The following is an 18,658-nucleotide window of genomic DNA, read 5'->3' on the forward strand; positions in this document are numbered from 1 at the left end:
ATCTCCTTCCTAAAGGAACGTCCTTTAATTCTGAGGCTGTGCCCTCTGGTCCTAGACTCTCCCACTAGTGGAAGCATCCTCTCCACATCCACTCTACCCAAGCCTTTCACTCTTCGTTGGACTTGTGTTTGAGATTGGCGCGCACCTACAAACGCATCACAGCCCTGCTTAGATTACTGGGTTCATGTATCTGGGTGCATGGAGCGTGGCAGCCATTACTTCAAGTTTCTGGGCACTCACATTTCGGAGGACCTAACATGGTCCACTAACACTGCTGCACTGGTCAAGAAGGCACAGCAACAACTGTTCTACCTAAGAACACAGAAAAGGTCTGGTCTACCCCAACAGCTGCTGACGACCTTCTACCACTGCACCATAGAGAGCATCCTAACACATGGCATCCCTGTGTGGTACCTCAGCTGCACGGAGGCAGAGAGGAAAGCTCTTCGGCGGGTAGTCCATAGAGCTCAGAGGACAATCAGAACACAGCTACCAGCCTTGGAGGGCATCTACAACACACGATGCCTCAGAAAAGCCACCAGCATCCACAAAGACTCTTCACACCCCTGCAACAGTCTGTTCGAACTTCTACCATCGGGCAGATGATACAAGGCCTTCTACGCCCGCACCTCCAGACTCAGGAACAGCTTCATCCCCAGGGCCATAGCTGCTATGAACCGGTCCTGCTGAGCCGGATGGTCACATCGCACAGTGAACCGGCACAGATCTACTTGCACTTTATTCTGTTTTAAATCTGTTTCTAATTTATTTCATTGGGTTGTTTAAATTAATACTGACTAGCTAATTCATTTATTGTATCGTATGGGAGGCGCATTCCCAATCTCGTTGTACCCCTGTACAATGACAATAAAGATATATTGTATTGTAGTGTACTTACATCCAATAAGCTGGGTGCACTGCCACTGTTGTCCACTGTTGTTCTGCACATGGCTTGGTAGTCGTAAAGTGTTACTCTAAAACAGGAAGGAACAGATAAATACTTCACGGGAAAAGAAACACGAGAAGATATTAAAAACCAAAATGAGAAGCAATACTTCAACGGCGAGCTTCTGCAACATGCTCTTTTACACTGGTACTTTATTTACACATCTGTGGTGAGGAGCTGGATAACTAGACTTACTAGTCATTGGTGAGGAGCCGGATAACTAGACTTACTAGTCATTGGTGAGGAGCCGGATAACTAGACTTACTAGTCATTGGTGAGGAGCCGGATAACTAGACTTACTAGTCATTGGTGAGGAGCCGGATAACTAGACTTACATTGGACAGGTACTCATGCAATCCACGTTCCCTAGCTCTGCAGCAGTTTGCCAGACAGCACATGAAGAAGGATACATTACTAAATAAGCTGCTCCTAATTTAATCAGCATTAGGTTGAAGGCATTACTCAGCTATGGAGAGGCCGCTGTTAGGGTGACGTTTCATTCTAATGGCAGCAATAATCCTTTTAAAGAAGGTTAGCTGCTAACATCAGTGCTGAATTACACCTGCTGTGTAAGGTTTCTACTCCAGCGAGCTGTGACTGTTTACATTAGAATAGTAAACGGGTGACATTTTACACTCATGCAATTTCAATTCATGTCACGTTTAATTTCGGAGAGACACATTGCTCCGGCAGTTTCTACTTGCAAATCCATCCACAAATCTTCAAAATTCCACATTTAAAATGAATGTATTGTCATTTTCCAAGTTGCCCATAACCTTGTAAACCTGTCCTATCTATATACCTGCCCCAATGTCTTTTCATTGCTGTTATAGTCCCAGCCTCAACTACCTCCTCTGGCAGCTCGTTCCATATACCCACCGCCCTCTGTGAGAAGTGTTGCCCCTCAGGTTCCTATTTGGGTGGCACGGTAGAGTTGCTGCCTTAGAGCGCCGGAGACCCGGGTTCGATCCCGACTACGGGTGCTGTCTGTACGGAGTTTGTACGTTCTCCCCGTGACCTGCGTGGGTTTTCTCCGAGATCTTTGGTTTCCTCCCACACTCCAAAGACGTGCAGGTTTGTAGGTTAATTGGCTTGTGTTTGTATACTTGGTATAAGTGTAAATTGTCCCTAGTGTGTGTAGGCTTGTGTTAATGTGCGGGGATCGCTGGTCGGCGCGGACTCGATGGGCCGAAGGGCCTGTTTCCGCGCTGTAAACTATACCAAACTAACAACCTTTCCCCTTTCACATTTTCACCTTTGCATTCACAGGGTCTATTCCCCCTGATGATTTTATACGCGTCACCCCTCAGCCTCCTGCTCTCCACCGGCCACCTACATCAGGCCTGTGTAGATTACTGACTGACGTAAAGCAAGCATCAAGCCTTTCAACCATTGTATACGTTACCCTCTGATCCTCCAGTGCTGGGCAGGGCAAGGGACAATCCGGGATTGACTGTGGAAAATTAAGTTCCCAAACGCTGGGAACATCATAGAAATAATCCTGATGATCACAATCAGTTTTATTTGTTGAGTATTGTATCCCAATGAAGTCATGTTTAGGATTGTTATTATTTGTAACGCAACATTGGGGAAGTGCATCAGATGTAAAGCCTTGTGATGATATAACTTGCATCAGGCCTTCTCCTTACCGTTTAAACGACCCCATCATCATTAGTTTATTCATGACTGCTCCTTCCACTTCGCCAAAGAACGTTCCAGTCTGGGAAGAAATGGAACAGCAAACTATTTTAGAGGGGTTAACATAGACAATAGGTGCAGGAGGAGGCCATGTGGCCCTTCGAGCCAGCACCGTCATTCATTGTGATCATGGCTGATCATCCACAATCAGTAACCCATGCCTGCCTTCTCCCCATATCCCTTGATTCCACTAGCCCCTAGAGCTCTATCTAACTCTCTTTTAAATTCATCCAGTGAATTGGCCTCCACTGCCCTCTGTGGCAGAGAATTCCACAAATTCACAACTCTCTGGGTGAAAAAGTTTTTTCTCACCTCAGTTTTAAATGGCCTCCCCTTTATTCTTAGACTGTGTGGCCCCTGGTTCTGAACTCCCCTGACATTGGGAACATTTTTCCTGCATCGAGCATGTCCAGTCCTTTTATAATTTTATACGTTTCTATAAGATCCCCTCTCATCCCTCTAAACTCCAGTGAATAGTTACTAGGTTGTGAATTGCAAGAATTACTAGGTAGTGGGTTGCTAGGGAGTGAATCGCAAGAGACAGGGGGCTGGAGCACGACCCTTCTGGGGTTGCTCTGTTGCACAGATGCGCAGTTTTGGAGAGCTCAGTCATATCATGAATTACTGAGTTAGAGTTGGAGTTAGGTTTAGCTCTTTGGGCTAAAGGAATCAAGGGGTATGGGGAGAAAGCAGGAAAGGGGCACTGATCTTAGATGATCAGCCATGATCACATTGAATGGCGGTGCTGGCTCGAGGGGCCGAATGGCCTGTTCCTGCACCTATGTTTCCATGTTTCTATGTTTCTAATTGTCAGATGATCCAGTAGTCAGGGTGGGCCACCACACGGATACCACACGGACACCACACGGACACCACACAGACACCACACGAATACCACACGGACACACACGGACACCACACGGACACCACACAGACACCACACGGACACCACACGGAGCCACACGGCCATCACACAGACACCACACGGACACCACACGGACACCACACGGAGCCACACGGCCATCACACAGACACCACACGGACACCACACGGACACCACACGGATACCACACGGACACCACACGGACCCATACGGCCACAAGGACACCACACGGACACCACACGGACACACACGGACACCACACGGACACCACACGGACACCACACGGACACCACACGGACACCACACGGACACCACACGGACACCACACGGACACCACACGGACACCACACGGACACCACACGGAGCCACACGGCCATCACACAGACACCACACGGACACCACACGGACACCACACGGAGCCACACGGCCATCACACAGACACCACTCGGACACCACACGGACACCACACGGATACCACACGGACACCACACGGACCCATACGGCCACAAGGACACCACACGGACACCACACGGACACACACGGACACCACACGGACACCACACGGACACCACACGGACACCACACGGACACACACGGACACACAGACAGGTCAGCTGTGGGAGCTTAGAAAACAGTCTTGCGACATTTATTTTTTTCTCTTTTTAAGAACATCATGTGCTACATATGGAAATATTTTTTTTAAAGTGCGGCACGGTGGCGCAGCGGTAGAGTTGCTGCCTCACAGCGCTTCCAGTGCCAGGGACCCAGGTTCAATCCCGACTACGGGTGCTGTCTGTACAGAGTTTGTACGTTCTCCCCTTGAACTGCGTGGGTTTTCTCTGAGATCTTCGGTTTTCTCTGAGATCTTTGGTTTCCTCCCACACTCCAAAGACGTGCAGGTTGGTAGGTTAATTGGCTTGGCATATATGTAAAAATTGTCCCTAGTGTGTGTAGGATAGTGTCAGTGTGCGGGGATTGGACCCGGTGGGCCGAAGGGCCTGTTTCCACGCTGTATCTCTAAACTAAATTACATTATTTTAAACCTTAATTTTACTGATAGTAAATGATTGCCAAGGTGAATTGAGGAAATGTGAAGGAAATTCCCTTAACATTTGCTGTCTTGTTTGGGTGGAATGATGTTCGGATCAAATGGAAGTTATCTGCTCCGTAGGTGAGACTGAGGTCCGGTTTGGTGGCAATGATTACTGGGATTGGCCACATTTCACCAGCAATTACACTTCATTCAGCCATCATTCAGCCATGCAGCTCAGTAAAGGCATGACCTTGTACTCAGGGTTTTCAGAATGGACTACTGGGCTGATGGATCAAAATGCAATGGTGGGCTTATAATGGAGACAATTCACACAACATGCTTCGACATTACCATTAGAAAACTGATACGTGCAATAGAGGAAACTAATTGATGAAAAATTAAAGACCGCTTCAGTTTTATTTTAAATGTCCCTTCCATTAAATATGAGACCTGTTTATGGGATAGTATTTCAGTGGTAAATCTGATTATGCAGACTCCATCTCAACTCAGAGCTGTGTGTTGGAAATGAGAAACACATGGGTCCTCTGTCTGTGGCATCTTTGCAGAAAGACCAATCTCTCCCCATTCAAACATGAGAAAACATGAACTTTATCTCTATTCTGTTTGACTACACATCTGAACTGTAGATCATTAATGGTCAAAGTCGTCTCTGTTTCCAGTTCCACTTTGGATTGTGGTTTGTGAGGAAGGTATTGAAACAACATTTAGCCGTTCAACTATGACAAATATTTCCGCATTTAATATATCTGTTTATTTTAAAAATATATGTTTTTCAGTTTTTAGGAATGTTTCCACAAAGGACTCCACAGGTGGACTGAATTATAAAACACATCTCTCAGTAGTTTTAGAGCCTGGATTTATATGTGGGAAATAGACCCCATGTATTATTAAATCCATTCTTTCTTGTGCTGGTGTTTTGAACACATTATGTTTGATTGTAGCCCTACACTCAATATCACTTAGCTTATTTAAAATACTGCTTGATGTTTCCTGTTGTTGTTCACTAAAATAAACAAATGTCAAGCACAATGTTGGAGTTTTGAAACATTCTCCATAAAGGTGGCGCAGCGGTAGAGTTGCAGCCTCACAGCGCCAGAGACCCGGGTTCCATCCCGACTACGGGTGCTGTCTGTACGGAGTTTGTACGTTCTCCCCGTAACCTGCGTGGGTTTTCTCCGAGATCTTTGGTTTCCTCCCACACTCCAAAGACGTGCAGGTTTGTGGGTCAATTGGCTTGGTATAAATGTAAATTGTCCCTTATCTGTGTAGGGTAGTGTTAGTGTGCAGGGATCGCTGGTCTGCTCGGATTCGTTGGGCCGAAGGGCCTGTTTCTGCGCTGTATCCCTAAACTAAACTAAACTAAAATTACACTGGACTGGTGTTCATGACAGGAAACACCAGAAATGTCCCTGCATTAATAGAACATTTGGGGCCTTGTTCGAAACAAAACAGGAAACCTAAAGGGGTGACAGACAAACAGGTTACCTCCATCCTGAGCAAAACATCCAAAGACTGGAAACATGCAGGTTTGCAGGTTAATTGGATTCTATGAATTGGTCCTAGTGTGTAGGATAGGACAGGATTAGAGGGGTATGGGCCAAACGCCGACAGGCAGGACTAGTGTAGCTGGGACATGTTGGCCGGTGTGGACAAGTTGGGCCAAACCACTGTATCACTCTATGACTCTATGACATAAAGCTAGTGTACGGGCGATCCGTGGTCAGCGGCACACAATGGGCCGAAGGGCCTGTTTCTATGCTGTATATAAAAACTAAACTAAGCTAATTCTTCTTAATCCACGCTGTCTGCCAACATTTACAAATGTATGGAGAATCTAGTCTACTCTGCCATTCAACCATGGCAGATAGATCAGACATGATTAAATGGCGGAGTAGCCTTGATGGGCCGAATGGCCTAATTCTGCTCCTATCTCTTATGAACTTATGAACACGGCATATAGGGTTGTCAACTATCTCACTCCCAAATAAGGGACGAATGGTGACGTCACCGCCCCGCGCCCCACGTGACCTCACCCAGCCAGTGGCCACGTGCTCCCGCTCCACCAATGGTGGCCGCCCGGGCCGGGAGGCTGGTTGCTATGCAACCTGCGTTAGGCGGCTGCAGTATCCGGGCTTACAGCGGCCCCCGGGCCTACAGTGTCCGGGCCTACAGCGGCCCCCGGGCCTACAGTGTCCGGGCCTACAGTGTCTGGGCCTACAGCGGCCCCCGGGCCTAATACTCGACAAGGGTGGTCCCGTACGGGACAAACCAATTTAGCCCAATATACGTGATGTCCTGGCTAATACGGGACGGTTGGCAACCATAATGGCATATTAAACCACATGATAAATATCACAAACCTGCAGCACTTTAATTATCCAGCAGCGTTACATTTGGACATATTGAACCAAGATATAACATTAACCAGTGCATGGAAGTACAGGGTTAATGCAGTCCCTCTCGAATCTTGCCTAAACTAAAGTAATTCCTTTAACAACTGAGATGGGAAATGACAGGAAATTTGGAAATATTTTAATTGGGAATGTGGACTGCATCCACTGGTTAATGATGGTGTATTGGAAACATGTGAACAACTGTCAGAGACTGTTACTGCATTCACACAGATGGCCATGGCCCAGAAAGTTCAACGTCAGATTATCATTATAGAAACATTCACATTAATGCCGCAATGTTAACCACAAAAGGGAAAATAGCCAACATTTGTCCGATTCCCAATTGGGAAAGTATTCCGAATTTCTTCTGAACCACCAATTGCTGTCAACTGCAGATAAGTACTTTGCCCTAACTTGACTTTGAACACAAAAGTTAGCTATTCCAATTGCAACAGCATCTGCAAGCTACAGAATTATGCTGAAGAATGCCTTTGATGATGTGGTGCCTCTGAGAAATCCATCTCCAGTTGTGGAACTCTCTGCCACAGAAGGCAGTGGAGGCCAACTCAATGGATGTTTTCAAGAGAGAGTTAGATTTAGCTCTTAGGGCTAAAGGAATCAAGGGATATGGGGAGAAAGCAGGAACGGGGTGCTGATTTTGGAGGATCAGCCATGATCATATCGAATGGCGGTGCTGGCTCGAAGGGCCAAATGGCCTACTCCTGCACTTATTTTCTATGCTTCTATGAAACTAAACACAGTCGGGTCACTGTGCTATGCACTGCCTCCAAAGGTCATTGCAATGTCCACAACGAATAAACTGGAGGCTTCAACTCTGTAGTACACAAAGAACGGCAATGAACTGCCAGGACAGACACTAAACGCTGGAGTAACTCAGCGGGTCAGGCAGCATCTGTGGAGAACATGGATAGGTGACGTTTCACAGAGTGCTGGAGTAACTCAGCGGGTCAGGCAGCATCTGTGGAGAACATGGATAGGTGACGTTTCACAGAGTGCTGTTACTCCAGCACTCTGTGAAACGTCACCTATCCATGTTCCCCAGAGATGCTGCCTGACCCCTGTTACTCCAGCACTCTGTGAAACGTCACCTATCCATGTTCCCCAGAGATGCTGCCTGACCCCTGTTACTCCAGCACTCTGTATCGATCTTTGATGAATCCAGCGTCTGCAGTTTTGTGCCTGCACAATGAATGGCTGGGTTTATTTAAGTGATTTGCTTGCTGTTATATGCTTACAAACAGATCAGACAACTCCATCTGCAATACCCCAATATTTTTGGCCCTTGCTTGTGACTGTGGAAGAGGTGGGCAAAGTAATTCACCTCGTTGACAGGGTGTGTCCAGCTTCATTCAGCCAGCTTACATCTGCACAGCACCTTCTCTGTAGTTGGATGCTAGTAGCCCAGGTCTCTGTCTAACTAAACCAACAGATGCAAAGTTGGATCTGGTGATGCCCAATAGACATTGCCAGAAGTTCCCAAACGCACAGTACATAGTCCAGTACAGCACAGCACAGGTCATTCGGCCCACAGTGCCTGTGCCAAACACGATGCCATACTCTCCTGTGCCTGCACGTGATCCATACCCCTCCATATCCATGTGCCGATCTAAAAACTATTGAAATATCTGCCCCCACCACCACCACATACCAGCACGTTCCATGCCCCCACCACCACCACATACCAGCACGTTCCATGCCCCCACCACCACCACATACCAGCACGTTCCAAGCCCCCCTCACCACCACATACCAGCACGTTCCAGGCCCCCACCACCACCACATACCAGCACGTTCCAGCCCCCCCCACCACCACATACCAGCACGTTCCAGGCCCCCACCACCACCACATACCAGCACGTTCCAGGCCCCCACCACCACCACATACCAGCACGTTCCAGGCCCCCCTCACCACCACATACCAGCACGTTCCAGGCCCCCACCACCCTCTGTGTCAAACACATGGCCCGCATTTCTCCTTGATATTTTATAAAGGAGATATTTTATCTCTTCTCGCCTTATCGCTAATCTCTAGTCTTTGACTTTTCCACCCTTGGAAAGAGATCCTCACTGTCCACCCGATCTATGGCTCAGAGTTTTACATCCTTGCATCAGGTCTCCCTTCAACCTGCAACTCCCCAGAGAAAACTATCCAAGTCTGTGCAACCTCGCCAGATGGCCAATACCCTCTAATCCAGGCTGCAGCGTCTGCTACACCTCCTCTGCATCCTCTCCCTGGAGCTGGAACCCTCTAATCCAGGCTGCAGCATCTGGTAAACCTCCTCTGCACCCTCTCCCTGTAGCTGGAACCCTCTAATCCAGGCAGTGTTCTGGTACACCTCCTCTGCATCCTCTGCAACCTCTCCCTGTAGCTGGAACCCTCTAATCCAGGCAGCGTTCTGGTGAACCTCCTCTCCACCCTCTCCCTGGAGCTGGAACCCTCTAATCCAGGCTGCAGTGTTCTGGTGAACCTCCTCTCCACCCTCACCAAAGCTTCCACATCCTTCCTGTAATGGGGCGACCAGAACTGTATGAAATGTGGCCTCCACGGCTGTAACATGACTCTTGTACTGAACGCAGGGACAACCTTGAGCTGACCACAGCCAACAGGCAAGGCATGATGCAGAAGAGATCTTAGTTTTAAAAATAGTCTCCTGACAGGGTAACGACTGGTGGGAACCCGAGGCTCAGGAACGTCCCTGTAAGGGCGAGACTAGTTCATGCAGTTCATGACTTTCAACATCATGCCTGGCAGAAGCAGCACTACATTGAGCAAACTCACCTCATCAAAATTCTCCGACACCAAAATAAATCCGTTGTTATCAATGAGGTAACAATTTATTATCTGCAAACACAAAACATTCAACATGTTGTCAACAAATAAGCAGTTCTGCATCAGGATAGCGTGCTGCACAATCCACGATGAGGGCGACGCGGGTATGAAACTGATATGGCCATGATTTAAAAGAGAGTTAGATAGAGCTCTAGGGGCTAGCGGAATCAAGGGGTATGGGGAGAAGGCAGGCACGGGTTACTGATTGTGGATGGTCAGCCATGATCACCATGAATGGCGGTGCTGGCTCCTCCTGCACCTATTGTCTATGTTTCTATAGGTGCATTATTTTACTGGAGATACCGGAGAGTTTAGTGTGGATCTGGTGGAGTGAGAATGGCAGAGCAGTGTGTGTTCGGCAAGTCTAGCTGTGGGCTGCAAGGCTTGATAAGAGACTTTCCCAAGCCACATGTTGTTAGATGAGTGTGACATGATCCCATTTCCAGGCCCATATACTTTAAGTACAGGTTGGCAAAGCAAGCTCGCACTTACCCCATCGTCACAACTAATACTGCACTTCCCATCCAGTGACGCACACTGCAACAGAACACAACGTTGTCAGCACAGGAACACACACAGGGCAGTGGACATGTGCAATACACAGCTAGCTCTGTTGTCATGTGCAGATGCTGCTTTACACCAAAGATAGACACAAAATGCTGGAGTAACTCAGCGGGTCAGGCAACATCTCTGGAGAGAAGGAATGGGTGATGTTTCGGGTCGAGTCCCTTGTCCAATGGGAGTCTGAAGAAGGGTCCTGACCAGAAACGTCACCTATTTGCATACCTTGCAAAGAGTTTCACCGTGATTTATCACATGTGACTATAACGTATTCATTCATTCATTCATTCATTCATTCATTCATTCACTCATTCATTCATTCCATGGGGAGGGGACTGCTTTACATCCTCGTGGTCCACCCTGGGTAGTTTTACAGAACTGACAACATTTGCAGCAAAGCATCAACTACTTTACTCTGAAGCACCAATTGCCATTTTTGATTGTTGTAGTTGACATACGGAAGAAGAAGAAGAAGAAAGATTCATTCCATGGTGGGGGTTTTGGGGGGAGCATCCTCTCAGTGTCTCCGCAAGGACAACGTGTGAGGAGGCAGAGCTTGAGAGAGGAAGCCGTACCCCTCCCCCCCCCTTCCATTGACTCCATCTACACCGTGCAAGGCCAGCAGCATCATCAAGGACCAGTCTCACCCATCAAGCAAGAGGTGCAGAAGTGTGAAAACGCACACCTCCAGATTCAGGGACAGTTTCATCCCGACTGTTACCAGGCAACTGAACCGTCCTCTCACCAACTAGAGAGCGGTCCTGACCTCCCATGTATCTCATTAAACTATCTTTAATTGGAGTTTATCGGTCTTCAAAGTCATATCTTGCACTGAACATTAATCCCTGCACCTGCACACTTGATGTTATTGATGTGTAGTCTTTTCTCTGACTGGTTAGCACGCAACAAATAGCTTGTCACTGTACCTCAGTACATGACTACCCCTTCATCAATAATTCTAGTTTCCAGGCAGAGTAAAGCTCAGTGGCACGGCTGGTCAAGTTGCTGATCACAGCCTCAGCAGCCCGAGTTCAGCCTGACCTCTGGTGCTGTCTGTGTGGAGTTTGCATGTTCTCCCTGTGACCCGGGTCTCTGGCGCTGTGAGGCAGCAGCTCTACCGCTGCACCTCTGTGCTGCCCCTGTGTTGTGGTACCTGCATCATCTACCTCCCCAGGCAGCTTGTTCAATATACCCACCACCCACTGTGTGCAAAAGGGCTGCGTTAAATCCTGCCTCTCGTGCATCAGTCCTGTCGTTTTTTATTCCCCTGCACTGGGTAAAAGGCTCTATGCATTTAACCCAGAGGTGAATCACGAGGATGTACTGTGTGACTGGGTCACTGTGGCGCAGCGGTAGAGTTGCTGCCTAACAGCGGAGACCCGGGTTCAATCCTGACTACAGGTGCTGTCTGTACGGAGTTTGCACGTTCTCCCCGTGACCTGCGTGGGTTTTCTCCAAGATCATCGGTTTCCTACCACACTCCAAAGACGTACAGGTTTGTAGGTTAATTGGCTGGGCAAATGTAAAAAAATTGTCCCTAGTGGGTATAGGATAGTGTTAATGTTTTGGGGGTCGCTGGTCGGCGCGGACCCGGTGGGCCGAAGGGCCTGTTTCCGCACTGTATCTCTAAACTAAACTAAACTAAACTAAAACTGTTACGAAACGCTACGATACGATGCGATAGAACTTTATTTATCCCAGGAGGGAAATTGATCTGCCAACAGTGATAAAACACACAATACATGAAACATGAAATTTTAGTGAGGAGTGGAAAGGATTGGGGATGTGCAAAGATTGGGGGAGGGGGTCAGTCTCAGTCTCAGTCTCAGTCTACCCCACCCCACGACAGAAGGGGGAGGAGTTGTACAGTTTGACAGCCACAGGGAAGAAGGATATCCTGTGGTGTTCTGTGCTGCATCTTGGTGGGACCAGTCTGTCGCTGTAGTTATTCACTACAATCATTCCACTCATTCTACAGATTATGATCAGTCTGAAGAAGGGTCTCGACCCGAAACGTCACCCATTCCTTCTCTCCTGAGATGCTGCCTGACCTGCTGAGTTACTCCAGCAGTTTGTGAAATAAATACCTTCGATTTGTACCAGCATCTGCAGTTATTTTCTTATTCTACAGAGTGTGGTTCATTGCTGAAGTTCACTGCCAAAGGTGTACAGTCAAAAGAAATTCACATGGACTCTTGAACAGGCAAGACATGGACAGATATGGAACAAATGGCTAAGGACTTGACTGACTGCATGTTACACTTCAGTTCAGTTGAGTTTATTGTCACGTGTACCGAGGTACAGTGAAATGTTTTTGTTGCGTGCTAACCGGTCAGCGGAAAGACAATACATGATTACAATCGAGCCGTCCACAGTGTACAGATACAGGATAAGGGAATAACGTTTTGAAAATTGGCAGAAACCCTGAGTAGCAGGGAACCTGGTAGTGACCTGCGCACAACACAATATCTGGGCAGCTGCATATTTCTCTAAATGCCAATTGTCAAATATAATTCTGTTGACAAAATGGAGAGGGTACATGTCGACAAAATGGAGAGGGTACAGAGGAGATTTACTAGAATGTTGCCTGGGTTTCAGCACTCAAGTTACAGAGAGAGGTTGAACAGGTTGGGTCTTTATTCTTTGGAGCGTAGAAGGTCGAGGGGGGACTTGATAGAGGTTTTTAAAATTTTAAGAGGGACGGACAGAGTTGACGTGGGTAGGCTTTTCCCTTTGAGAGTGGGGACATAACTTCAGAATTAAGGGACAAAAGTTTAGGGGTAACATGAGGGGTAACTTCTTTACTCAGAGGGTGGTGGCTGTGTGGAATGAGCTTTCGGTGGAAGTGGTGGAGGCAGGCTCGATTTTATTATTTAAGAGTAAATTGGATAGGTATATGGATGGGAGGGGATTGGAGGGTTATGGTCTGAGAGCAGGTAGATGAGACTAGGTCAGAGAAAGTGGTCGGCGTGGACTGGTAGGGCCGAACGGGCCTGTTTCCGTGCTGTAATTGTTATATGGTTATATGTTATATGGTTAAAATTCTAAAATTGAGTTTCCACCAAATTCCGTTACAATCTGCATCAGATTTAATGTTCCAGAATGACCACAATATTAGACGTGTTTATTTTTGCTTTAGATATATCTAGTAAGCCTTACATTTAGCATAAGTACACTCAAGTAGGGGAGAGTCTAGGACCAGAGGGCACAGCGTCAGAATAAAAGGGCGTTCCTTTAGGAAGGAGATGAGGAGGAATTTCTTCAGCCAGAGGGTGGCGAGTCTGTGGAGGCCACGGCATTGGGTATTTTTAAAGTGGATATTGATAGGTTCTGGATTAGTAAAGGTGCCAAGGGTTGTGTACGGGGAGAAGGAAGTACAAGGGGGTTGAGAGGGGAAAAATAGGTCAGCCATAATTGAATGGTGGATCAGACTCGATGGGCCAAATGGCCTAATTCTACTCATATATGTCACAGAGTCATAGACTGATACAGCTTGGAAACAGGCCCTTCTGCCCAACTTGCCCACACTGACCAACATGCCCCATCGACACTAGTCCCACCTGCCTGCGTTTGGCTGAAATCCCTCCAAACCTGTCCTATCCATGTACCTGTCTACTGGGAATAAAAGCAGTGGTTTGTCATGTGGTCTCTGTGGTCTACAATAATGGACAAACTCTGCTACAATTTGGCAGCTTATTTCAACCATTGGATATTTCACTTACAGTTAAGATAATGACTCTGGTGTTTCATTCCACTACAGGGAAACACACAACACTGCTCAACTTTAAATCTTTGATCATTTCATTTCACCTCCACCGTTAGCAAGGGAAAGTCAGAATAGATCAAACTCTGAACTAATTGATGGAGGAAAGAACTGCAGATGCTGATTTAAACCGAAGATAGACACAAAATGCTGGAGTAATTCAGTGGGACAGGCAGCATCTCTGGAGAGAAGGAATGGGGGACATCAGTCTGAAGAAGGGTCTCGACCCGAAACGTCACCCATTCCTTCTCTCCAGAGATGCTGCCTGACCCGCTGAGTTACTGCAGCATTTTGTGTCTGCACTAATAGAGTTTTAAATGGCTGGAAATGTCCTCTTGCGTTGAAATAACGATTGACCTTTATTACAGGCAGGATAGAGTGTTGCTGTTAATGACAGGGAGAGGGGGCAGGATTACTGAGGACTGACAAGCACAATCATTGCGGAAATGAAATATTTTGATTTTGATGCAAACTAATTAAATCTTTCCAGCAAACAAGTCATCAAAGATAGAAGTCAGAACATTTGACAATTGCCTTTCTGGCTTTTGAGAAGCTGACCTACAATTTGGATAATTGATGTGAGTTTTTCTATGTTTTTATATATTTCAAAAGATTTAGTTTTAGTTTAGTTTAGTTTAGAGATACAGCGCGGAAAAAGGTCCTTTCAGCCCACCGGGTCCGTGCCGCCCAGCGATCCCCGCACACTAACACGATCCTACACACACCAGGGACAATTTTTACATTTACCAAACCAATTAAACTACAAACCTGCACGTCTTTGGAGTGTGGGAGGAAACCGAAGATCTCGGAGAAAACCCACGCAGGTCACGGGGAGAACGTACAAACTCCGTACAGACAGCACCCGTAGTGGGGATGGAACCCGGGTCTCCGGCGCTGCATTCGCTGTAAGGCAGCAACTGTACCGCTGCGCCACCGTGACCGCCCGCAGATCTTAACAATGGGAATTGTCCTGAGCTGATTATGGAATAACTTCTATGTCCAGAGATTCCCCCACTACATTTCATATATATTCCAGCTTTTACTTGGATTTTCCCCAAAATGATATGGTCCAAAGGAACCAGTTTGTCTAATGTGTATGACAGTGTGTTGCTCCTAGCTTTTTTCTGAGATAGAGAAGACTTTGTACGTCTTTAAAATGGGAATGGTTTATTCATTCCAATAAGAAGTGATGTATACTTGTGACCCATCAGTCTGAGGAAGAGTCTTGACCCGAAACGTCACCCATTCCTTCTCCGTCGGGATGCTGCCTGACCTGCTGAGTTACTCCAGCATTTTGTGAATAAATACCTTCGATTTGTACCAGCATCTGCAGTTATTTTCTTATATTATACTTGTGAGACTGCACAACCAGCACTGCTCCCAGCAGACCAGTCAACAATAACAGCTAAGGACACAGAAAACATGACAATTTATGTATCTTTTATTTTGCAAGGAATGATCTCGTGATCTCTTGCTATCCACGTTGCTGTGGCAACACTGTAAATTTCCCCGGTGTGGGACGAATAAAGGAATTTATTATTATTATTATTATTATTATTATTATTATTATTATTATTATTATTATTATTATTATTATTATTATTATTATTATTATTATTATTATTATTATTATTATTATTATTATTATTATTATTATTATTATTATTATTATTATTATTATTATACTTGCTTTACATGTAACATGGTGTGCTTTAGGAGACCAGCTGGAATTTGAACAGATTGGTTTTGAGGGACTGTAACTCCGAATTTATTCAAAGATGTCAAATAAAGACGCAAAGTGTTGGAGTAACTCAGCGGGTTAGGCAGCATCTGTGGAGAACATGGATAGGTGACGTTTCACAGAGTGCTGGAGTAACTCAGCGGGTCAGGCAGCATCTGTGGAGAACATGGATGGGTGACGTTTCACAGAGTGCTGGAGTAACTCAGCGGGTCAGGCAGCATCTGTGGAGAACATGGATAGGTGACGTTTCACAGAGTGCTGGAGTAACTCAGCGGGTCAGGCAGCATCTGTGGAGAACATGGATAGGTGACGTTTGGGGTTAGCCCCTTGTTTAGTGTTATTGTGATTCAGAGTTATCTCACTGATGAAACCATGAGCAGAATAGGTCGGGTAGATGTACAGAGTCTCTTGCCCGGTGTTGGGGAATTGAGATCCAAAGGACATAGGTTTAAGATGAAGGCAGAAAGATTTAATAGGAACCTATTAGGGGGTACTATATTCACACAGTGATGGGTGTATGGGACGAGCTGCCAGATGAGGTAGTTGAGGCTGGGACTATTGCAACATTTAAGACGCAAATAGACAGATACATGGATAGGACAGGTTTGGAGGGATATGGACCAAACGGTGGCAGGTGGGACTAGTTTAGCTGGGACATGTTGGCCGGTGTGGGCAAGTTGGGCCGAAGGGCCTGTTTCCACACTGTATCACTCTATGACTCTGACTGTATGATTAAAAGATATCTTTGCTATTGCAGTGTCACAAATGATTTTAACCAACACATGAGGAGCAAACATTATAAAGGTACAAATATATTTTAAAACGTCTCCTCCAGAACAAGTGAGACATAAACCTGCAGCTCACCTGTCGGCTTGCAGTCCAGAACTTCTTCTGAAAAAACTCCAGCTTCATCTGAATACCCACGGCTGTTAAAGAACAGAGGAATGTTGTTCATTTACCTTCATCATGCAGCAGTCAAATACATTGTGTTCAACTTTGTGTTAAGCAAGAACCTCCAGATGCTGCTTTACAAGAAAAAAGGCATAAAGTGCTGGAGTAACTCAGCGGGTCGACGTGGATAGGTGGCATGTCAGGCGGGCACACCTCCTAATGTTGCTTCACCTGTTCAGTACTGCCTTCAACCACTGAAGGTCACCTCACCTTCTGTCTCCTTTCTCTGTTCATTTATTTATTTACTTATTTATCTATTTATTAATTTCCCTTTGTTCTCAAAATCTCTGTAAAGCGTCTTTGAGTATATGAAAAGCGCTATATAAATAAAATGTATTATTATTATTATTATTCAGTGACCGATACGTCACCTATCCATGTTCTCCACAGATGCTGCCTGACCCGCTGAGTTACTCCAGCACTCTGTGAAACGTCACCTATCCACGTTCCCCACAGATGTTGCCTGACCCGCTGAGTTACTCCAGCACTCTGTGAAACGTCACCTATCCATGTTCTCCACAGATGCTGCCTGACCCGCTGAGTTACTCCAGCTCTCTGTGAAACGTCACCTATCCACGTTCTCCACAGATGCTGCCTGACCCGCTGAGTTACTCCAGCACTCTGTGAAACGTCACCTATCCATGTTCTCCACAGATGCTGCCTGACCCGCTAAGTTACTCCAGCACTGTGAAACATTACCTATCTAAAGACAAGCTGCATGTCTTTGGAGTTTGGGAGGAAACCGGAGCAACTTGAGGAAACCCACACAGTCAGAGGGAGAACATGCAAACTCCGTATAGACAACACTCGTTGTCAGGATCGAACCTGTGTCTCTGACGCTGTGAGGCAGCAACTCTACCGCTGCGCCACCGTGCCGCCCCACCTTCTACATCTCTCTGTTCAAGTCTAACAATGCACTGCACGATGGATCGTCCTACACAAGGGCAGACACTTCAAGCCGTGTCAGTCCCCTCCATCACTGGGTACACTCCAACACTGGCTGCGTCTGTGTAGTTTATTATAATTTAGAGCTCCAGCTGATTTGTATTGAATTGAATTGAATGGAATTGAATCAATGGTATCAGCCATGTAATGTGCACATACAAGGAATGTGCCTTGGTGCTCCGCTCGTGAGTAACATGAAACTGCATCAAACATTCTTCTCTCAGCATATTTAGTTTGTCAACACCAGCATTTGAACCTCGCGTGAAGCGAGAAAATGACATCTCGTTTCCCTGACAGGCTTCGAGCAAATACAGTGCAGAAACAGGCCCTTCGGCCCAACTCATCCATGCTGACCAAGACGCCCCGTCTAAACGCCCCCATCTGCCTGTATTTGGCCCATTTTCTGTGCATGTATCTGTCCAAGTGCCCTTACTAAATTTAACACATTGTGAATTCAGAATGCTTTTTACCCGCCAATAACGACCAGCGATGTGAATATTGAACGCGAGATTCTCTTGCACCAAATGTAAACTGAGCGAGTTGTTTATTTATGCGGGTTAATATCAGAAGAGAACAAGACAGGGCCCTGCAGAAACTGGCAGCATTTGTGGTATTTGTTTATGAGGCCATGCTTCTCAGTAATGATGTTCATGACAAATGCCAAAACCACAGAGATATTATAAGGGCCTTGCTTCAAACGATGTTTTGCGTCAACGCCTTTGATTATATTCATGCTGTACAACTGGAATGTCAACCACTCCTTGGATGCAAGGTCCTGCAACACGATCCAACACTGCTCTCCAAAGTCCTGCCATCAGCTTCCATTAGCACCATCCACACAGCACCACTACATCCAAAGCCCATGATTTTAC

General features: G+C 46.5%; 1 protein-coding gene across 1 annotated transcript in view; it reads right to left on the bottom strand.

The window, feature by feature from the left end:
• cacna2d3a (calcium channel, voltage-dependent, alpha 2/delta subunit 3a) overlaps nucleotides 1-18,658 on the bottom strand; it is a 337,954-nt gene that overhangs the window by 74,189 nt on the left and 245,107 nt on the right. The window contains exons 26-30 of the mRNA XM_078414636.1: nucleotides 16,755-16,816; nucleotides 10,318-10,362; nucleotides 9,775-9,837; nucleotides 2,596-2,666; nucleotides 899-974 (exon numbers count right to left, since the gene is read on the bottom strand). Coding sequence (XP_078270762.1) covers nucleotides 899-974; nucleotides 2,596-2,666; nucleotides 9,775-9,837; nucleotides 10,318-10,362; nucleotides 16,755-16,816 — 317 coding nt within the window. The remainder of the gene's footprint in view (nucleotides 1-898; nucleotides 975-2,595; nucleotides 2,667-9,774; nucleotides 9,838-10,317; nucleotides 10,363-16,754; nucleotides 16,817-18,658) is intronic.

This window comes from Rhinoraja longicauda, chromosome 17 (assembly GCF_053455715.1).
Source record: "Rhinoraja longicauda isolate Sanriku21f chromosome 17, sRhiLon1.1, whole genome shotgun sequence".
Classification (NCBI taxonomy): Eukaryota; Metazoa; Chordata; class Chondrichthyes; order Rajiformes; family Arhynchobatidae; genus Rhinoraja; species Rhinoraja longicauda.